Raw genomic sequence first — 23,624 nt, 5'->3', positions numbered from 1 at the left:
TTGTGCGCATTGTTGACCAATCTACCAGAATGGATGTACCGAGATGGCACAAGGGGTATGTAGCCTTAAATATATTAAATCGATATAGCACCCTTTCCGCAACGAACACCCACACATCGACCACGGCCGCTTGACGAAAAGTAATTGCAACGAGGTCACAGCTAGGACACTGAGGATAGCGGGGATTTCTACCACTTTGAACTTGGGTGCAGTTATTACACGGTAAACTGTGTCGCGGTATCGTTTGGCATTGTAGTCGGCAGCGAGATTGGCCCTTCGTGGGTCTTCTGATGTGCCCATAAGGTTGTTTTATTAAAGGATGGCATAGGTATATGCAGCAGAGTATACCTGAAAGATATCGCTGACTTTGAGAAACATCTTGGATGGTTTCTGCTACAATTTCTTTTTTTGTAAAACTCAAAGTGACATGCATTGCTTCCTTCTGAAAACTGAAGTGTTCCGCATTGTCATCATCGCGACACATATAAAAACCTGTAATCATGGTTAGCGTTCATCTTGCTGTAGGACCTTCCCACGTGTCGCTGTGCAGCAGTCGTCTTTGCGCATCCAGGTACACCATGGCTGAAACGACACTTATCTACACTATCCCAGAACGTAGTTCGGTCCTTCATTAAACCTTCTCGCTTTCTCTCTCTCTCTCTCTCTCTCTCGGTTCCTGCAGAGCTGAACACAAGTAAAGTACATTTATTAGAGACAATTATGGTCATTGTCGCGGAATGCTTTTTATTTACAATCAAGCAAAATCTTTTTGCCACAAATGCTTTCCATAGAAAGACGAGCGCCTCCAAGCTGCTAACCTTTTAAGGTTTCTTTCACCTGCACAAAAATCAGGTGGTCAAATTTTTTGGAGGCCGTCTGTTAGGCTTGCATCGGCCGCATTGTATATTTCGACGGCTAAAAGGGCAACTGTTCATTCAATCAAATTATGCGCTTTCACTCAGATCTAGTTAACGCTAAGCCAGCGAGTTCACTGGAAGTTTAAAAATCCCCGAAACTGACGACTTATATGCAATACAAAACCATACAAATCATATACAGAACTGGTGCAAAAGAATAAATCTCAGCGGATACGCGTGAAGATACGAAATCCCAACAGAATTTCTAGCGAGGTTCTTAGTGTGACTTGGCACCCCCTCGACCCTCATGCAACAATATTACACATGCTGCGAGAAACACGAGAAAAAAAAAACCTTAAAGACGGGGCCCTGTTGTGTCTCAATTGACATTCTTAAGGTTGTATTTTACTTTATAGAGAAAATGTACGCATGCATAATTGAAGCGAGCTATATCGCTTACAACCATTACAGAAGTCGCAGCAATACACCTTGTTTACATTTCGACACGTATCTTAAACGCCGTAGATCTATACACGTCTGCGTCTACTCATTGTAACAGTCACTAAAGGCTTGTTTTGTAAGCGTCGGCTAATCATCGTTTTGTCCCTAACAATGAGATTGTGAGTGCACTTACATTCTCGGAAAGATAACAGCAGCTGGCCTCGTGTTGCAGCTCATCAGTTACGTCGGTCGAGAACTACAACCCGAGACCGGGAGGAACGCCCCACTTTACCCTCCTAGTTCGATCAGCATGCATGGGCTGTCCGTTACCGGTAGGAAACGTCGATATTGGGGCCAGAAAGTGGCTCTGAGAGGGCCAAAATCAATTACCAGCAAGATAAGCGCAACATTAGTGGGCTCGAGGAGTACTGTTACCGGTAAACAAGACGATTTACTTTTTTTTTCTTTTCGTAGATTGCATTGACCTATTACTTGTTAAGTTTTTTTTTTCTATTTTCTTGCTGATGGTGTTGTTGCTGCCTTTATTTTTGTGTCTGGGGCCGCCTGTTCACAAGACTGCTTTTATTATCAACCAAACTGTATAGAATGGAGGCCATGGCTTGGGCCTCTGCTGCCGAAGCTCCCTCATTTTGCAAACTACGACTCGTTGCATCAGCTTATGCGAAATTATGAAGTATGAGCATGGACTGTCAGCTTGGAGCATACTTGCCCACCATGTTTTGCCGCCTCACTCTGTAGTCAGCGTCACCGATTTATTTCCTCTTTCCCTTGATTGCAGAGTAATAGCTGGCTAGAGGACTCTGCCTTTTGCAGGGATGTTGGCCTCAGGCCAACATCCCTGCTTTTGTTGTCATTAAAATTTTCTCTTTTTTCCCCTTTGCAAGTGCGTTAGCTACAATAAAAGTCCTTACGCATTATTCATGGTAAAGAATGGACCAACGTATTCTCGCTCTATTGCACTCCTTTACTTGCATCTAGTTTCACTTTCTCGTATTATACATTCGGCAAAACGAGGAAACGCTAGGCAACAGACTTAATACTGCAAACAGATGTTTATTGCAATTTTTTCCCAGGTAATTATTGCACGTTTGCATGGTGTCTTCCGGAGTATTTCGACAATATAGATTCTACACATGTCATTAGCGGGTAGAAATTTGACCATGCTAGTATGGCATACTGCAAGCGAAGCACAAAAAACACTGACAGAAGGAGGGTACAACACTCTGTGTGTAACCCATGTATTGTACCGTGTTTCTGCCAGTGTAATTTTTCTCCTCCCCTCCCCCCACCCCCCTTTTTTTCTTTTTTTTCACTTCAATAGCAGTATGACATCATCGGGCCGCGATTTCACCGACTAGTCATTCGATGAGCTACAGGAAAGAATAAGACGCGGATATTTGTACATCGGCATGCTACAGCTAAAAGAAGGTACAAGCTTTGACGAAATATAAAAGCGAAAAAGAAAACAAAAACACTTGTCACTTCACAGCTTCTTGCTGAGCGCAGTTAATTAAATCTTGGAGGCAAAAGAAAAGCCACTTTAAATTATTTACTGAATGCCCGTTGGTACCCACGTATTGAGATCGCACAAGAATTGGCGCACAGTCGTTACAAAACTCATTATACAAGGACGCAATTGTATTTTTTCATACTTCTAGAAATGCAGTTCTTTTTTTTTTCATATTGTCACGTGCCTTGTGAGAGAACGGGCGACGCGACGTTTATTGAGGGTAGCGGCTCCTGAAAAGCACGGCGCTGGGGGCTGGCTATCGAGCGGGCGGAGAAGCACGCGCACTTCTTCCTTCTTGTCCGTGCCTGCCTCTTAGCACTGTACCCACTACTGCTGGTGGCATTTCCCCCCTTCCTCGGAAAGAGCATCGGCTCGATGCTCAAGAAGCGGTGTTAGAAAAGGAGGGGGAAACAGCATGGGCAAGGCAGGTGCTCGTGCAAAGGACACAATCACAGCTAGAGGAGAAACAAAAGCACAGCAGCGGGGAAGCGCGACGGGTACAGTCTCAAGAAACAGAGAGGTTGCAAACAGTAGCGTAAGTAGAAAGATGAATAAAAAATAATAATCACGAACGCGCAACATATGGTTTCATGCGCACAACGTGAACTACGTCAGGGCGAGGTTGTTGTCTACGCCGTGTTTGCGCCGCACTGTCTGGTACGACTTCGTAGTTCACGTCACTAATGCGGCGCAGCACTTTGTATGGGCCAAAATACCGGCTAATCAACTTTTCACAAAGGCCACGGCGGCGAACAGGGGTCCACACCCACACTTGGTCTCCGGGACTGTAGCGCACTTGCCGGTGACGGATGTTATAGCGCCGTGCGTCTGCATGTTGCTGCTCACCGATGTGCAGCCGCGCGAGCTGGCGGGCTTCCTCAGCGCGCTCAGCAAATTCTTCGGCGTCAGTCGTTAGGTGCTCGGTGTCGTGACACGGAAGCATAGCGTCCAGCATCGTCTGTACTTCGCGGCCGTAAACGAGGCGAAATGGTGCGAACCGCGTCGTCTCTTGTACGGCGGTATTATACGCGAAGGTCACGTAAGGCAAGATGCGATCCCATGTTTTGTGCTGGACGTCGATATACATAGAGATCATATCTGTGATGGTCTTGTTTAATCGCTCCGTAAGTCCATTGGACTGCGGATGGTAAGCAGTCGTCTTTCGATGCCTGGTGTTGCTCAATTGAAAAATTTCGTCCATGAGCTGTGCCGTGAACGCCGTTCCTCTGTCTGTGATTACAGTGGATGGGGCACCATGACGCAGTACAATGTGGCACATGAAGAACTGTGCTACCTCAGAAGCCGTGGCTCGTGGGAGCGCCTCCGTCTCGGCATAGCGGGTTAAATAGTCAGTGGCGACGATCACCCACTTGTTGCCGTCGGTTGACAGGGGAAAAGGCCCAAGGATGTCCAAGCCGACTTGGTCGAATGGCTTATGAGGTGGTTCGATGGGTTGCAATAACCCGGCGGGCTTCAGGGGTGGTGACTTTCGTCGCTGACATTCACGGCAGCCCTTAACATACTGTTTTACGCTTGCCGCAAGCCCGGGCCAGTAATACATCTCGCGCACTCTAGCAAGCGTTCGTGAGGAGCCGAGGTGGCCAGATGTAGGCTCGTCGTGGCAAGCGAAAAGAATATCGTCCCGCAAGTTTTTGGGAACTACTAGAAGGTAGGCTCGGTCATTCGGGCGGGAGTTCTTCTTGTAGAGCAGATTGTCTCGTAGACAGAAGGACGTCAAAACGCGGCGTAGATGGCGTGGTATGGATGTGGGACGGCCCTCGAAGTGGTCGATGAGAGGTCGAATTTCAGCGTCGTCACGCTGCCATTTGACCAAGTCCGACGTAGTAAGGGCGCCCAGGAAGCCGTCGTCGTCCTCTGGCTGTCGACTGACAGATTCGGCGGGAGCACGCGACAACGCGTCGGCGTCTTCGTGCTTGCGGCCAGACTTATAAACTATAGTGACGTCAAATTCCTGTAGCCGCAAGCTCCATCGTGCCAGTCGGCCTGAAGGGTCGCGTATGTTCGCCAACCAACATAGAGCATGGTGGTCTGTCACCACTTTAAAGGCACGGCCGTAGAGATAAGGGCGAAACTTCGTGATCGCCCAGATGACCGCGAGACACTCTTTTTCTGTGGTAGAGTAGTTCGCCTCGGCACGGGACAGCGAGCGGCTAGCATAAGCTATTACTCTTTCAAGGCCGTCTTGACGTTGGACGAGTACTGCGCCAAGGCCGATGCTACTGGCGTCAGTATGCACCTCGGTGTCAGCCTCTTCGTCAAAATGAGCCAGGACGGGTGCTGACTGCATGCGTTGTCGTAGTTCAGCGAAGGCCGCCTGTTGCTCATGCGTCCAGGCAAATGGCGTGTCATCCCTGGTAAGGCGAGTCAGGGGTTCCGCAATCTTCGAAAAGTTGTCGATGAAGCGGCGATAATACGCACACAAGCCCAGGAAGCGTCGGACGGCCTTCTTGTCGGCAGGAGGAGGAAAAGCTGCTACAGCGGCAAGTTTGTCGGGATCGGGTCGAACTCCTTTGGCGCTGACGACGTGTCCGAGAAACTTGAGCTCTTCATAACCGAAGTGACACTTTTCTGGTTTAAGCGTGAGATTAGCCGATCGGAGCGCTTCTAGCACATGCCGCAGGCGATGAAGATGTTGCTCAAATGTTTCAGAAAAGACAACTACGTCGTCAAGATACACAAGGCAAGTCTGCCACTTCAATCCAGCGAGGACAGTATCCATCATTCGCTGGAAGGTTGCTGGGGCAGAACACAAACCGAAAGGGAGCACTCGAAATTCGTAAAGGCCGTCGGGAGTCACAAAGGCAGTTTTCTCGCGGTCTCGTTCGTCGACCTCGATCTGCCAGTATCCACTTTTCAAATCGAGTGACGAAAAGTACTGGGCACGCCGCAGCCTATCTAACGAGTCGTCGATACGTGGCAGTGGGTACACGTCCTTTTTAGTTACGTTGTTGAGCTTCCGGTAGTCGACGCAAAAGCGTAGCGTTCCGTCTTTCTTTTTAACAAGAACGACCGGGGACGACCATGAGCTGTTAGAAGGTTCGATCACGCCGTCTTCAAGCATCTCTTGTACTTGCGTACGAATCGCTTCACGTTCCTTTGCCGACACGCGGTAGGGCTGCTGGCGTATCGGGCGTGCGTCGTCGCATGTGATGATCCTGTGCCTTGTAACTGAAGTCTGGCGTACCTTAGACGAGCTTGCGAAGCATGCCCTGAATTCAAGCAAGAGCTCGTGCAGTGCCGCCTGTTTGTCTGGAGATAACTCTGAATTAATGTCGACGTTGCCCAGTGACTTGTCAGCCATCCTCACTGGTTCAGGGGTAAAACATTCAGCAACGTGCTCTATTTCCTCGGCAAACGCTATCGAAGTACCGCGGAACAGGTGTCGATGCTCGTTACTGAAGTTGGTGACAAGCAACTGAGAACGGCCATCACTAAGCTGTAGCACACTTCTAGCAGCACAAACACCTTGCATCAGTAGATGCGATAAGTTACTTTCAGCGACCACTTCACCTTCGCGCATTCCACCGCACATCACTTCGACTAGGACACTGGTTCGCGGAGGAAGCGTAACACATTCGGTGGAGACACGAAGGGCGTCGTCTCGACGCTTGTGGTCGTACCCGTCGAGTGCTCGGTCTGCTGAGAAGGTGACTACACCTCCCCGTAGGTCAATAACAGCGCCGTATTCTTGGAGAAAATCAACTCCGAGAATGACGTCACGGGAGCATACGCGTAGGACAAGGCAGCTCGCCACGAATGTCGATCCTCGAATCCGAACTCTTGTCGTGCAGGTTCCCAGTGGCGTAACGACGTGACCACCAGCCGTACGAATCTGCGAGCCATTCCAAGGGGTGATTACTTTCTTCAGCAACTTCGCCAGCTTCCCGCTTAAGATGGAATAGTCCGCACCGGTATCTACTAAAGCGTTAACCGCGTAACCGTCGATCACCACCGGTATGTCGAGCGAAAGCCGGTCATTCCGTTCATCTGCAGTTGACGTCGGATCGGTGTCCTCGCTCGTTCGCGTCGATCGGAGGCCTTCAGCGTGTCGACTGTCAGCGGCCTCGCCCCCAAAGGTCGCTGTGGTTAGTTTTCCCGGCGGGGACTTGGTGATCGTGTGCCGGAATATCGCTGGGGCGGTGGTGAAAATCGCCGTGGTGACGGCGAGCGTGACTGTCGCCCGGTAGACGGTGGCATGCGTTGTTGAGCAAGGTAATCTTCTATCTCCCGAGGTCGTTGGCCAAGTCGGGGTGGCGGTGAGTAGGTGGAAAAGCCCCGCAACCCGAGACGTCGGTATGGGCACTGGCGGTACAAATGATCTGCCTCACCGCAGTGGAAGCACAGAGGCCGACGGTCCGGTGTGCGCCAAACATCCGACTTCCGAGGGGTCATGCGTCGATCGTCGGCGTAATATACCGGTTGCTCCTGAGGAACCACAGCGGGAGGAGCGGCGGAGGGAAACGCTGGAGGCGCGCGTCGTTCTGCGATGTATGGTACCGGTTGTGCAGATGAAAGCGTAACCGGATGAGCCGCGTGAACTAACAGCGGGGTTGGTGCAGGGAGTCTCAGGGCTTCCGCGTAGGTCGCACGGCGGTGTTCAGTAGGTGCAGGCGCGGTGTAAGGCAGAGGACAGGTCGACCGGAGCGCTTGGTGAACTTCATCTTTGACGACACTCTCAATAGAGCTCACCACCGCTTGTGACGTGCCGAAAGCCTTCTGTATTTCTTCGCGCACGACAGTGCGGATTAGTTCGCGAAGGTGGTCATCGTTGCTTCGGGTGGCCGTGAAAATATCGGTGGTGGATGTCACGTTCACTTGCCGCTCATAGAAATTCGATCGTTGCTGCAGCATCTTCTCCATACCTACAGCTTCAGATAAAAATTCGGCGACAGTCTTCGGAGGGCTCCGCACAAGACCAGCGAAGAGCTGCTCCTTCACTCCTCGCATCAGGTGACGTAACTTCTTGTCCTCGGTCATTCCCGAGTCTGCTCGTCTGAAGAGGCGCGTCATATCTTCGACGAACGTGGTAACACTTTCGTTGGGGAGCTGAACGCGGACCTGGATTGCTCGTTCGGCTCGTTCACGGCGATCAGCACTGGCGTAGGCGTCTAGTAACTGACGGCGGAACTCAGGCCACGACGTCAGTTGCTGCTCACGGTTTTGGAACCATGTGAGCGCGCCGTCTTCCAGGCAAAAGTAGACACTTCGAAATTTATTTGTGTCGTCCCAGTCATTGTATTCGGCCACGCGCTCGAAGTCGGCCATCCAGTCTTCGACGTCTTCGAAGGCCTTGCCATGGAACGACTTTGGAACCCGTGGGTTTTGAAGCGTGTACCGGTTCGTCACTGCGGCGCCTTCCATACCGGTTGAGATGGTCTGAAGCGCTGCGGGGTCTTCAGGAGGCAGTCCCCGGATCCTGCGGCTGGCCCGGTGTACCGGCGTATCGATTGGCACGGGGGTAGTGGTTCCACTGCCAGAAGGGGTCTGCGACATGGGTGAGGAATACCCAGCACCTCCACCACTTTGTCACGTGCCTTGTGAGAGAACGGGCGACGCGACGTTTATTGAGGGTAGCGGCTCCTGAAAAGCACGGCGCTGGGGGCTGGCTATCGAGCGGGCGGAGAAGCACGCGCACTTCTTCCTTCTTGTCCGTGCCTGCCTCTTAGCACTGTACCCACTACTGCTGGTGGCAATATTACCGCCATGGCGGAACTGGATCAGCGTGAGAACTCTAAAATTACGACGTTAAATGGCATTGTCGCATTTCCATTTACAATGGAAAACGCCATTGAGGGGACGCGAAGCAAACTACATGCTAATTGCTGATGCAACTGCCGCCTCCTTGATGAACATGCAAATTGCGGCTCCGTGCAGACGATGTTGTCTAGACCAGCAAGCGTTTCAAGGATGTTTCCATCGGTGGTGCTGGCTTGGAATCGCGGATGCATGTCTTTGACTGCCACTGTCCATTATTCTTAATAATGGGCCTCAAATTACACATCAAACGAAGCGGCATTTGTAATGCGATTTGCTGGACTGCTTGGATCATGGGGATTACCCAAAAGGCCGACTTGTACTGCGACAGGGAAGGTTCACTGCTTTCGCTATATTATAGTAAATACACTGATTTTGATACACTCATTTTATTAAATAAACTCAATACACAAATATGCTTCCATAGATTGTCACGCGCGCTTTGAAGGAAGAGGAGTGCTGATAGCTGTAGGCGGATCTTGTCTTACAAAGGCTGCCGGCAATTGCTCTGCCCGTGGACCACTCATCGAGAGCGGTATTGCCTGAAGCTCGTCCCAACACGTAGCATAAGGAAGACTGACGGCGGGGAACGGAGTTAATCGGAACACAATAGGCAGCCCCCTGTCCATCGAGCCTCGCCCTCATACCCGCCCCACGCCACTCATCATTCACACTGCAGTTCATTATCGCGGATGAATTTCAGGAGCAGGAACACCTCCCACCTATGAATATTCAATGTGCTCGCCGTAACAAAATGTCCCTTGCGCTTGTGCGTGGGGCCATTCTATGTGGCTGACTGCATGATGATGTTAGTTTCGAAGAAGTTGTCTACGCGCATGTATGCCTCATTGCCCCGGAGAACGCTTTTAAATATATTTCAAAGAGTATCGCAGAAGTGGTACGAAAAGAAATACACAGGACAGGGAAGACGTTCACTTGCAACATTTGCAAATGAGCGTCTTTTCTCACCCGTCTCTTGCTTTCAGTATTATTTCTGTGCTCCCCTATGCAAGATTTGTCGAAACAACCAGCCGAACAATTTACTATTCTGAATGAGTTTAGCCTGCATGAATACTTGTCGTCCATAGCGGTATGTGGCACAGCATACCCGAAGGAAACTGGAGGAAAGGCTGAAAAACGACAGTGAGGTGAGCGGGCTTACGAGCCTCTTCTACCGTGTGTTCTAGCTAATCATAGTGAAACATTTAGCGCGCACAATATACAAGGACACAGTGAAGGGGGACACACGAGCGCTTGCGTGTCCTCCTTCAGTGTCCATGTCTATTGTACGCGATAAATATTTCACTATGAATGCGTACCAACTCGCCCAGCTATGAGTTATGCTGCTATTTTAGCTAACGTTGGCGAAGCTGCTCAAAAAAAAAAAACGCCCGCAAGGCGAAGCATTGATTGCGATAGCAAATTAGTAGACAGCTAACGCGCACAAAGTAACGATATTAGTTTTATCGCCCATATAAACTTTAAACATCCCCATAATATTTTAACAAGCATGGTGTCATGGGCGCACAAGCAAACATGAATATATTTCCCTCAATTACCGCACCCAGCCGCTGTCAAAACGCTGGAGTGAGGAAGCGACGCTAGAGCAGCGAGCGAATAGACCTTTGTGCTGCCTCTCGCTGCAACGGGAACTAAGCGGCAAGAACACAGCGCACACGAAGCTATCAGCACTCGGCACACTCTCTCCCCAATCACTGGTCACCGGAGTAGAAGGCCCCCCTTCCCCCCCCCCCCCCCCGTCCCGGTGCCTTGCGCGTGATGGCAGATGGCGCGCTACCTCACCGCTTTCCTGCCTTGCGCGCGCGAGGTTGAGCCACATAATCAGCTCACCCTCACACGCTTTCACTCGTACATACAGCATACGCCGTGCGGCGACGATGTTATCGCACTTGGACTTTATGCGGAACGTCACGGCGACGCCGACGATGATGCATTAAATGCGCCTGTAGTATCTTGTATCTTATATTGTATCTTATATATTATATATTGTATCTTATATTGTATCGTATAATCGTATCTTGCAACGTGATTTTATTTCTATCGCAAAACATCACGTTGCAAGATACGAATATAAGACCTGCGGGGTTGGGTCATCAGACATCTGACGACCGAACAGTGCCGTTCTTATAATCGTAAACCTTGCACAATCTTTTTTTAAATATTTTTGTGTTAACAACTTGGCTAACGTTAGCTTGGACACCCTATATATTGCGAATAACTGTTTGGAGAGACGCCGAAGAGAAAGAACATGTGGGCGAGCATGCATATAGGGGTGACAAACAATGACACGATCGGTCGTTTTATGAGGGAAACAATGTTCTTTGTGGGCCAATGCTGCCATGAAAAATATCGTCCGTCTCGTGTTGTCATTAGTGAGCACTAGTCAATCATGATACTGAAAGCTGCTAGCCCATGGCCATTAGTTCCTCTAGCAACGAGTAGATTTGTGAAAGTGATTCGCGGAGTTGGGTCATTGCGGATTACAGAGTTCCAGAGTCACCAAGCTTGGGTCCGCTGATGACTGCTGTACTGTGTTCACATCCACTGTCCTGAAAAGATGCTTTTTTTTCCCCCTTAGAGGAATAGCACGAATAGGCCTACCCAGCTCCACGAAATGGAGCTGGGCGGGCCACGTAATGCGGACGGCTGAAAACTAGTTGGGGTGATGAAGTTAGGAAATTTGCAGGCGCAAGCTGGAATACGCTAGCGCAAGACCAGGGTAATTGGAGATCGCACATAAAATATAGGCTGATGATGATGAACACGAATAGAGGTGAAACGCTGGTAACTGGTCACACATTCCTTATTCTTAATCCCGTATTATATGTAAACGTCATGTGATGGCTTATAAATGCAGTAAAAACGCAGAGGGACGCGCATTTACCCACGGTTTCTTCCGCTGCACGTAAATATTCACGTATAAAGGCCAAACTACACGTACGCTTGCTGGCGCGCGAAAGCTCGCGTTCGCGCTCCTTGCGTTTGCTGCGCCTCACGGCAAATGGTGGTTTCAACCTACAGGGCGCGCACCAGCACGCGTCCACTTAATTAGCTTAATATTTTCGCCTTGGCAGACATCGTTTAGTATTTCTGTGAGGCAGGCAGAGAACCTATGTTTGTCTGGAGAAGATATCTGTGCTCGCGCCGTGCTTCGAAGCGTACTATGTGTCCCGCACCATCTGCACATGTGTAGGCGCCCGGGCGCGAGATGTCGCCCGCCGGCAAGCGAACGTGTAGTTTGGTCTTTAAGGCATTCAGCAAGCTGCTAAAAACGCAAATACCACATCAAAGAAATAAAGAAGAAAAGATAGAGAATAAAGGTAACACTACAGCGACGATCTAAGGAGGAGCAATAATATATCAAGCAGTGCCAATGAATAAGTGAACATAACTTTACTTAAGTAGAACTACAAGTGAACCTACGCTGCCATTCGTCCCTTCCTCGCACGCACCTGTAAGCAGACAAATAAACGGACCCCGCGTCTAGCCTGCATACGCCCTTGCTGTTTCTTTATTGATATTTTTTTTATTATTTATCACCCGGTATCGCAGTTCACTCTGAAGAAAACACTTTACATCACACGTTCCAGGATCGTCTTCTGAAAGGCACGGGGCCGAGTGCTGCGACCTAATGTTTTACTCCCCGGAGAAAAAAACAAACAAATAAATGGCGTACACAGCACTTCTCGACTCACCATAGCCCTCTCTTCTGAACGTTATAAAAGTGGAGGTCGTAAAAGCAGCTGCCTCGGTGTAACGAGCAGCCCATCATAGCGTGCCGACCATGCGACGAAGTGGGAAGACATAAACTGGGAGTCTGCTTTAGGCCTGAAGACAAAGGGCCAAGTGCGCAGAGCGCACGGGCAGTATAATGCAATGCACGATAACGTCACAATGAGAGAAGAAAAGAGGAGCGGGTGTACAGAGCAGGGAACGTAATCTGGATCTGTAGCACTTCCTGAACTGCTCGGAAGGTGACATGGACTTGGATTCTCTCCAACGAGTTGAGAAATGAGGTTTGTAGGCTTGACTCTCGCCGCAACCATATCGTTAAACACTGCTGTGTTGCATTAAACTAGCCCGCGGTGGAAGATATTAACAACGCAAGCAAATAAATTGCCGCCGAAGAAACAATGGTTCTGACGAGGTTTCACAAATGTTCGGGAAAATACGGCCAAAGGTGCAAGAAACATCTGTGAGAGAGGGAAGCTTCTGATACAACAAGTCTGAATAAAACAGATTCACGGGGCAAAGAGGAATTGACTAGGAACTCTGTGACGAACTGTGTTTGTGTGTATGAACTCTCTCTTTCTTTCTCTCGCACATACATGCACTATTTTTGTTCTTTTCCTCCTCCCCCGTTCTCCAGTGTAGGGTAGCAAATCGGATTTTTGATTTGGCTAACCTCCCTGCTTCTTCTTTCTTTTGTGTCTCTCATTTCTACAAGTTGCCCGCAAGCTACCTGAGCCGTAGACATCGACGCGTATGGATCAACCTAAAGGCATTATAGCGCAAAACAATACGTAGACAACATACAAATATGGACAAAAACAACTATTGCAAATAAAGTGATACACCTGAAAATGCGGCGGAACTTCCGATAGTGGAAGTCCTAGAATAAATACTGCACCAGGGGGAAGAACGTTTCCGCCATTACAAAAAAAAAAAAAAGAAAGGGGTTGGCTCCCGGTCTTACCAGTGTTAAAACCTAGTACACCGCACTCCATAGGCTCTGCCGATAAGCGACCAGCAGCGATGGCCTAGTGACGAATCCGAACAATAGGCATCATGGAGGAATGAAACAAAATAGGAGAGGCCCTGAAGTCACGTTTTTGATGCTGGAAGTTCAGCCATGTTGGTGTGCCATCTCCCTTTGTGCCTTCAATCAGCTCGCCGGAGCAGATAGGCGGGAGCTTTGAACTTGCATTGCTACGAGCCGTCGGAAGTGTGTGCTGCTGACGCTGGTCCGATAACAAGCCTATGAAACTTCCGTAACAACTTTAGTGAAGCAGACGCGCTCCTGTGTTTTTCCGTGGCACATTGAAGAAGATGACGAAGACCCGCGCCGTCATTACTTGAGTGTATCTGTTGCTGGCTGACACTCACACTGACAGACACAAAACAGAACTTTTAAGCTAACACACCACACTCCAAAGTCAGCTTGTCTCGCGAACAGAATTTGCCGCGAGAAAGACACGGGCCGAAAAATATTATCTCGCTTCTCGGAGTCCGAGAGCAGCAGCGAAAGCTTCAGGAGCGCGGTTGCTATGACAACGTTGATGTTTGGCACACCTGTCCCAATGCTCCTTTGCAAAAAAACACCGCGTGACTTCCGTCACACTCTTCATATGATCCGGGCTAGCCGGGGCCTCTCCTACGTTTTCTTTTCTCCATGATACACACCAATCGGTACGATTATTACACATTAGTGTTTAGGCCCTCGAACAATATAGAAGGGGACACTCAAATAACTTCCAAGAGGACACAGCTTAATAGCTAATCACTCATCTCCACACAAGAGAGTTTACTGAGATTAAATGTTCAACGAAGAAGCTATTTGTTACAGATTAACATGTTATATTCAAATCCACACATTATGAGCAATCATTGCTCGAAAACAAATTGTTGTTCGCTGGCATATTGCTCACGACCATGACATCTGCGAGTTCGAGCATGGTACAGGATGGTCTCTAGACGTAGCTGAATGACGTCACCATAAACTTTTTTATTAATGCGAAAGCATATGTCCCATGAAGCAAAAAGTCCAGCGTTGCCCGCAACGAGTCGTACCAAAAATCAATGTCACGTCATGAGCGTCTTGTATGACGTCAGTAGTAAGACAGAAGATAGTAAATGTATAACAACGTTAATTACAGTAATTCTGCGTAATTAATGTGAATTAAAGGGAAATAAAGTGAATTAAGGTGGATTAGAGTGAAGTAAATCGAATTAAAGTTATAATAAGTTAGAGTAATGTAAGTTAAGCTGGAGTAAAGAGAAATAAGGTGTAGTAAAGTGAATTAGGGTGGAATAATGTGGATTAAAGCGTATTAAGGTTGGTACAAATTAGAGCGGGGTGGATTAAGGTGACGTTGTGAAGGACACGGGACAATATATGAAGTCACGTATCGTGGACGTAACCAATCAGTTAGAGAAGTGAAAATGCTTTCGGATTAAAATTACGTAAGGATACTTAAGCCAATGTCAATGTACCGTATATATATTTTTCACTTGGTAGGGAGAGTAACACTTTCCGGCATGTGCACGCTAGCTTATGTCAGCCAGGTAATTTTTGCTAGGCTCGATGTATGGTGTCAAGCTTGTTTGCAACCCGTTTCCAAAGGAACGCCGCCATTTTCAGCTTAGTGACGCGGCTTTGCTCGAACGAACGCCGTGCTCGAATGCAGCCGCTACGTTTGAGAGCGTTAGTGACTGGCTGTTCTCACAGACAGCTGCCACGCAGACCTACATGGTGGTAATACTACCTCTGAAAGGCTGGTTTCTTTACCGCACCTGGGGAGAAATTTTTCACCTTAGAATTGAACGAAAGTGGCTTTGTGTAGGATTGCTATCTAGTTATCTACTTAATCTACTACGAAGCCTGAAAATGACAGGAAACGGCCGTGTGCTACATGGCGCTAACGGAAACGCAATATGTGCGAGAGAACTTGCCGGTTTACAGAGAAAAGAAGGTTGGACGTTAGACAACAATTCTTAGCACCGCAAAACGATGTCTAACAAAATAGTCAGTGGACGCCCATGGATCAATATCCACTTTAGTTTTCAGTTAGGAGGATATTCTGACAAGCAAAATGAACAGAGGAGAAGGGAGGGGTGAGGGAGTGCTACGGGGAAATGTAGAACACCTGCAAGGAACTTATATTTCTAATATATCATGTCGCTGCGAAGGCATCAAACCACTTTAATGTTTTTGTTTAAAGAGGTTGAGTTTTTGTGGCGAATCTCACGAAAAGGGTCTGCAAGCGCAAGGACACAAATAAATAAATAAATAAATAAATAAATAAATAAATAAATAAATAAATAAACAACTTGCACGGAACGCAGCAGCGTGTTATCTTGCGATCCGATATGTTAAGTGCAGTATCGCGAATGCTTAAAAAAAAGTACGCTTTGTTTATGTTCGAAAAAAAGCCACGTACATGCAAGCCTCTGGTCGGCGGCGGCCACTGCTCAGTCCAGCCGGGCCACTGCCCAAACACGATTTTAAGCACCTGCCAAGACGCGCCCGGACAAGGCGTTGCACTTCCGTCGGCTACTCTGATAATCCCGAAAAGCATTAACCCGGCGTGCACTGGCAAACACTGCCATACTGTGAGCTTAGTCCACACATACGGAGATTGGTGTTACGGGATTAATGTCTAGAGCATGCGGCTATTGACTACCGTGAGTTCAGAGTATACACAAAAAGATTAACGTCTTCGTAAACAAGCACGTACGGGGTGGCAGGGTACCGTAGGCCTTGCAGCAGGTGGCGTTAACATGTTGTCGCAGGCTTATGATCGCCATTGAGCCTCCCGAGATAAGTGCACGCTTTCATCCGTGCGAAACACTCAGTGCAAACAAACGCAGAAAGGATCATGGAGTTCCACGGCTTAATGCATGGCTACGGTATACAAGGCGGTAGGATTAATCGACGATTGGAGCGGTGCGGGTAAAAAAAGGAAACTGCTTTCTTAGCACATGTTTTTGTTTCTTCTTCTTCTGAGAGAGAAATGAGATGGGAAAGGCAAGGAGGCTAACCTGAAGAGAAGCTTCTGATTTGCTACCCTACAATGGGAGAGGGGTAAGTGAGGTAAAGAAAGACAAAACTAATAGCGGAGAAAGAAAGAAAAAGCACGTAAAAAGGGAAATTTGGATGCAATGCCGTGGAACACCTGGGAGAATTTGTCCCTCTAAAAAAGAGAGTACAGACTTTACAGTCTGTACAGACTGTGCAGTCTTACAGTTTGTCATATACGCCACTCGAACCTAAATACTGGAATAGCGCCTTGACCAATTTCTGGTGTGACGACCGCATATATATATATATATATATATATATATATATATATATATATATATATATATATATATATACGCCGGAATTCCAGTATATTTGAATTTTTCTTCTGCCTCTCGCGATAACATACAAAACACAATCGTATCAACAAGGTTTCAGCACCAGATAAGTAGCTAAAGAGAGGTAATGACCGCCAATTAGCCCAACAAGATTGACGCAAAAAAGCTACACATAGCGTCATTAATCAAAGTGCTTGATGAATTCCATACCGCTTAACTTTCGTATTTACAGGAGACGCCCCCGTAAACAAGTCTCTTAGTATTCTGCATCGACCATACTTGTCAAGACCCTTGAACGAGGAAAACATATTCTTCAATACATTAATTAAGGGTCTGACAACGCGCTACAACAGTGTATGAAATTATAAGAGGAGGAAAGAATATATCACTCAGGAAAAAGTAAATAGTCGATAAATTTATACCCAGTCAGTGGTGCAATTGTACTATACCACCCGCAGGGTGGTTGTGTCAGTAGGTCGAACTATCAGATGGAAATAATTACAGGAGGAAAAGAAGGTTAAAATATGAAGGAATTGCAGTTATTAATTATGTTTATCGTGTCCGTTTAATGTGCCTTCACAGCTGGGCCCTATGGTTACTCTGTTTGTGTTCAATGGCTTAAATTACTGGATTGTACAACAACTATCCGATATCAAGGATAGTTCCCAAAACGAAGGTGGAAGGGAAAGGGAGGCGATTTAACACACATCCGCCCCAAGCGGTAGCCCACCTCTTGCTCGACCACCATACAACGTCGACTTGGCTTGTTAGCTCTCACAACCGTCGGAATCATCAGATGACCTTCTGCACAAACAAGCTTCTCATCCGAAAATTTTGGCGTTTACAGAGAAAGAAACTAGCAAAAATCTACTATATAAAGCCCACCAAGGCCTCCCACTAGCTTCTAACGGCCCAGTATTCTGGCTTCTAAAAGCCCAGGGTATTCTGACAAGCGAGAATTACGAGTTCGTGCGGAATCTCAAGTATCGAGCCTTCGTTTAGACACGGGGGTTTCGGGCACTCACCCCCGCGGACGTGGGCGAGCCGACTTTTGACCAGTCCGAGCGCGTTGGAAGCGACGCAGCGGTAGGTTGCCGTGTGCACTTCCGGTCGGAAATGCGATCCACTGAACGCCGGAAAAACGAGGGAGCCGTCCGATCGAGTTTCTCGAAGACCGGGAACCTGCAACAAGAAGATAGACACGGGCTCAGGGAACAAGACCAGAGATGCGGGAATCTAGAAAAAAAAACCTGCGATGAAAGGCCCCGTGCACAGTATACGTACGAAGGTAGAGCGCGTTTTTATATCCCTCCTGAGCGATTTTCTTTTCCTATATAGTACTTCGTTTTAGCGGCCTTGTTTTCACGGGCGTATACCGTTGTCTGCTCCAAAAGTGCTCTCTTGAGAGTGCGGGCTAGTCATGGCGTGCCGCCACGATTTTCGTCTCATCTCTCTGGAGTACACTTTGCCAGCCGTTAACAGCGCTTTTATTCAGTCAATGGAAGTCGTTAAGCCTTGCTGGCTAGACCCCGACACATCCCCGAAGAATTCAAAAAAAGAAAAAGAAAAACGTAATGTGCACCTGCTAATTTTGTCCTGAGAAGACGCCATTAAGCGAAGCTTTCATAAAAGCATGGGTTTATCGAAACGTGATCGAAAGTGCCAGAAAGAGCTGTCGTATTGTGCGCATTGAATACGACTACTGGGGCAGCGATAGCTTCAATTTTATTGCATAGGCGATAGCCCGTGCTGTAAGCATTACTGTATGCATTATTTCCTGAGAGCAATATTCAACGGATTCAACCTTGCTTGCAGGATATCCTTCTTTTTTTTTGTGCAATTACACGCTGATAATGTAACCGCCGAAATTACGCATCCAAGTTAATAAGAGGTGTTAATGTGTGTGACTAGTTATACTCGGAGAGGTTGGCACCTTAGGTGACAACGGTTATTTTTCGTGCACATAGGAAGACAATGACTACCAAAATGTGGCGGAAAACACTGAATACAGTTAGAAAGCGTGAATACAATGTTCTGCACATGAGTGCAGTAGGCCGCCGAAGATACGTATGAACAGTTCCGTCAGTAAATAAATGTATTTCGAATGGTGCGAGAACACATAAGTTCCCACTTAGTCTTGTGCACAGAACGCAAGTACACATACGTAGCATATTACGTAACTTCTTAATAAGATACAAAAAGTAACCTTTAGATAACAGATATGCAATCTGTAGCATTGAGACTTCATTGTATAAGGTGACACTAAAATGTAGTATAAACATAACATGTTTGTATTTTTTACAAAAGACTAAAGCGACAAGCTCTTTTCTTTCCAACCACGCTGGTGGCCAAGGGACAAGTATGTTTTCTTCACGCTGAATGTCCGTTATTTGTTCGATTGCTTTCAGACACGCTGAGTTCGTGTTCTCGCAGGACGCCAATCGGTGTTTGACCGTCGTCAACTACAGGAACAGTCGATTGAGCACATGTGCGCAGCACGAGACGAAGGCCCTAGAAACCGGCGTGTTTGCGGAACCGCCGAGAAGTTAAAGTATAATAACGCGAAATTCTCGCGTCTCTGTAGCGCTGCACAGACGCCAGAGATTTGCACACTGCACAGGCAGTCGGGTACTCACCGTGCTTGCGGAGCTCCCGTCTTCTTTCTCCCACCGAATGTTGGGCGGTGGTTGGCCATGTGCAGAACAGGGAAGCACCGCGCCCGCATCGCTCGAAAACTCCACAAGCGTAGGGGGCTCGAGCACGATTGTGGGACCGCGGCCGCCGCCCTGGAGGGAACTCGACGTCGAGCCTGTAAACATGTGGAACGAAACATGCGCACATGAAAAAAAGCTGCACCTTCGCCTATAATGCAAAGCAGTGGCAATATAGCTGGCGTAATATTATGCAACAGTATAAGTCATTGACTGTGTTGTAGGCTATCGGTTGGAGTAAACATTCTTAGGTGAGCGCGAGCAATTTCGAGAATAAGGAAGAAAAAAGTAGTCGGTGAGCCTCTAGACTGTATCGTGTTCGTTTGTTTAGGGTATGCTCCCTGGCTGAGGGATAAACGGGGAGATACGCCTGTTTCTTATCCCGCCTTTCGCTTCTTACCATGAGCCTCGTTTATACAGATTCACGTGCGCGCTGGTTTATGGCTGAGCTACAGAACCTAACCTTACCGTATATTAATGCGCGCTCCAGAGTCCAGACGCAGTAGTTACTTTCCAGGCGCTGTATTCTTCGCAGTTGCATCGGCTGCATCGGCAGAGTGGCTGGGGTGGAATCTTTGACCGGTGATTTCTTTTGCTCTTCCTCATTTTCCTTACTCCCCTTGTAGACTAGCATACAGGATGCTCGTATTCGTAAAACCTCCCTGCCCTTCTTCTTCTTGCTACCTCTCTCTGGGTCCGGAGCTCAAATCCTCTCAAGGTACTGCAACGTTATTTCGTATATATTTAAAGAAATTGTGGCAACGCAGTCGGAAATTCCTGTGACGGGCACCGACGGACACTAAAGAGACTATGGGAGTGAGCGAATCAGAATTTTCACGGTAAGACGACTTGGCAGTGCGGATAATTGGGCTAGTTCGTGATTAATCACAGTAAGTGAGCGGCGCAAAGGCCGGAAATGACGTAAACGAACTCGACTTCGTCCCGCTTACGTGACCCTCGGCATTCGCACTGTTCACATCCTCAAAGAACGAGCACTTCAGACAAAGAAAGAACCATTAGTAGATTAAGATTCTACAACATCATAAGTGTTAAACAGTGGGATAACAAGGGAATCCTACAACCGACCTTTCGACAAGAGTACCTGTCTTTCGAAAACGGTTACGTTCTGACGTTTTTACGGGATACCATTATGAGGCGTGTGGTAGGGGGGAGGGGGGGGGGGCTCCGGAATAGTTTTGACCGCTTGGGGTTCTTAACTTGCACCCTACGCACGGGGCACGTGCGTTTTTGCATTCCGCCCTCATCGGACTGCGACCACCGCGGCTGAGATTGAACCGGCGACCTCGAAATAAGCAGGGTGACGACATAGCTACAGGGCAAGCAGCGGTGGGTAATACCTGTCTGGGAAGTACTAGGGCAGCTGGGCCTTTGGCGAATACAAATAACTTGGTGAAAACAGCGGTTCCTGCTTGATGATTTCCGTGTTAGCCATTGTTTTTGACGGAAAAAACAAACAAACCTTTATTTAAACCTTCAAGTGGACTTTTTGGTTTCTATAGGGTAGGCTAATCTATTCGAGCAGCACCGTGTAAACAAGGCAACAGCTGCAAAAGCTGTACTGTGGCATTTGATAGATGGATGCACGAAGTCGACAAATGAGCTGTTACGAATATTCCACTCATTTCTCGGTTAACACATTGTTTAGAAGTAAACAGTCAATCCCCAAACGCGTACCACGTTTTTTTTAGGCATTGCAAATTAAGGCCTCTGCTCCGCTTCCAGCCGTCGACTTGCTTCATCCCCCGCTATAGTATAAAAGGCAATCATGATGGTTTGAATATGACACAAAGTTTATTCTACGAATGTTTTCGCAGATTAACCAATATGCGCGGAGCACCTTTCGAGCGTGCGAAAGCCAAACATGAAGTATTTCTGATACAATCATTTCAAATGGGGATGTTTGAATTGTAGGTGAACTGACTGCTCCAGCTATTGGAAGTTAATGGCACATATATTTAATCTCACAGTTGACAAAGTAATAGCAGCGGTGTCTAAAGGGCTATTAAAGTAGAGCTGTTCAGAAATACACTTCAAGTTTGTCGGATATAATATAAATAATACACATTTATCCATATACACAAGGAGTCTCCACGATTTAATCACCGTGGGTGGGACCTCCTATGCAAGTAAAATGAGTAAAACGTAAAGCCAACACGAAGCAAACGAACTTGTCGTTCCACTTCAAAAAGGCATTATTAACAACATCAAAAGACAAAAGTTTAATAAGGTAAGAGAAGAAAATGTTTACAGGTAGACGTTATTAATCGTGTCTAAAAAATTTTCAACTTTCTCCTAAACATTTCCAAGGAAGTTACAGATTCTTTATAGGAGTATAAAATATTCCGAAATAATATTGAAAAGAAAAGCAAAGTGTATGTGGCATAATTAGTATGAATACTAGGTAAGAGCAAGTTATGATGGGTGGTGAAGCGAGTAGAATTAACGTTACAAAGCAAATGTTACCGGTAAAGGTCTAATGTAAATCTAAGAAGTATAAATTGTAAAGGAGATGATGCTTGTCTTATACACATAAACATTAGACGAACGCCAACTATTGCGTTCACAACAAGAATTGTGATACAAAGTGCGTATAGAACGATATTATTAATGCGAATGGCGTAGGCTGGAGTTTGAGTCAATGAGAAAAGTTGAGCGCAGTATACGTATGACCCCCTAATATGATGCAGTAGATTATACGGCTGCGTATAAATGCGTAATGTAATGTAGTTTGTACTTGGAGGTGGAAGCGTATACTGGTTTTAAAAAGGACGCTATGTCAGCAGCTATTTTAACACGATAGCATTAAGGGCGCCGTGTCACAGAAAATGCGGTGTCGGCGTCGGCGTCGGTCTTGGCGTAACTGTCGGCGTAAGTGTCGGCGTCCATGGCGACAAAAATTATCCCGAACCACCCACACCGCGCAGGCCCTCTGCGTGGCCCAAGGTGTTAGTGAAGGAGAAAATCATCCCCGAACCACCCCGACCGCGCAGGCCCACCGCGTGGTGCAAGGTTTTAGTGAACAAAATTGAATTTCTCACAGTGAAATCCGTCAGAAAAATGGCAATGTTTGACTTAATCACAACCTACAGACATGGTGGCGTTGGATTGTAATTTGAATGTATGAGAAAAAATAATTCTGTTACGCGGAAACTCAAACACAAACCTTCTTTTCAGCATTTCGACCATACCAACAGCGGCGCGCTCGCATAGATTACTTGCGAAAATCATATCCAGATGGCGCTCGCATCCTCGACAGGTCAAATTGGGACTTAGCCTGCCTAATGCGTTTTGGACACGTGCGCGCGTCGGGGCAGTAGCAAACAACTAATAAATAATAAAAAAACGTCCTAGGGCCTTCACATTTTAATATAAGACTACTTAAATTACCCCTGAAAAACGCTTTTCCAGCAATGCATTTCTGTTTAAAAGTGAAGCCGACTTTAGGGGAACGGTGTAAGCTTGGTCTTTGTAAGCTGTATTTCTCACGTTCTGTGTTGTAGTGAAGCCTACTCAAAGAAAAATACGATGCGAACGGGGCCTGATAACGCTATTGCGTTCCGCTTTTAAAGGCGGAGCTTAATTGTCCTCCAATTTTTCATGCAGAGATATTTCACATATGCAGATTTATTTTCAACAATTGTGAGAATAAATAAAATAACATAATTTCCGTGCACACATGTCAATATGCGCGTAAATATTTGAAGATGGGCCTTACTTTTCATTATTAGCACGTTTGCTTCCTTTTTACAACTTTTCATATTTTTGCATATATTTTTTGCGGTCATTGCATCTATACCATGTTGGACATTCATTATGCAAGTAACTGCTCATTCACATCGTTGCAAAGTGAAGAATCTACAATTGCTATGTGCACATGTGCGGATCTGTAACTGATGTAGTGTAATGCGTCTATTCAAACTCTGCAAACGTGTTCGTGGCGTGCATTTGCCCGCTACTCAATGTCTATTTGAACCGTGTAAGGCCTATACACTGCCACATCCTAATCATTTATTTAAATTAATTTTTTTGTCAGTTCATGTCATCACGTGAACTGTGCTCATTTTGGATACTAGCAAGAACGGAATATTTGGAGTAATATCTACTAAACATGTTTCATTAAGAAGGGCTAACTGGTAATCAAACACCGCTATTTCCACAATCAATTACTACGCTCTCTCCTTGGTAGTC

The 23,624-nt window shown here is 47.1% G+C and overlaps 1 protein-coding gene across 1 annotated transcript in view; it reads right to left on the bottom strand.

Moving 5' to 3' along the window:
- LOC119448716 (Down syndrome cell adhesion molecule-like protein Dscam2) overlaps positions 1-20,049 on the bottom strand; it is a 41,174-nt gene extending 21,125 nt beyond the window's left edge. The window contains exons 1-3 of the mRNA XM_037711940.1: positions 19,884-20,049; positions 19,341-19,513; positions 17,730-17,886 (exon numbers count right to left, since the gene is read on the bottom strand). Coding sequence (XP_037567868.1) covers positions 17,730-17,886; positions 19,341-19,513; positions 19,884-20,049 — 496 coding nt within the window. The remainder of the gene's footprint in view (positions 1-17,729; positions 17,887-19,340; positions 19,514-19,883) is intronic.
- Positions 20,050-23,624: the final 3,575 nt, after the last annotated feature.

Source organism: Dermacentor silvarum, chromosome 4, assembly GCF_013339745.2.
Source record: "Dermacentor silvarum isolate Dsil-2018 chromosome 4, BIME_Dsil_1.4, whole genome shotgun sequence".
NCBI lineage: Eukaryota > Metazoa > Arthropoda > Arachnida > Ixodida > Ixodidae > Dermacentor > Dermacentor silvarum.
This window is presented reverse-complemented; position numbering and strand designations above follow the sequence as displayed.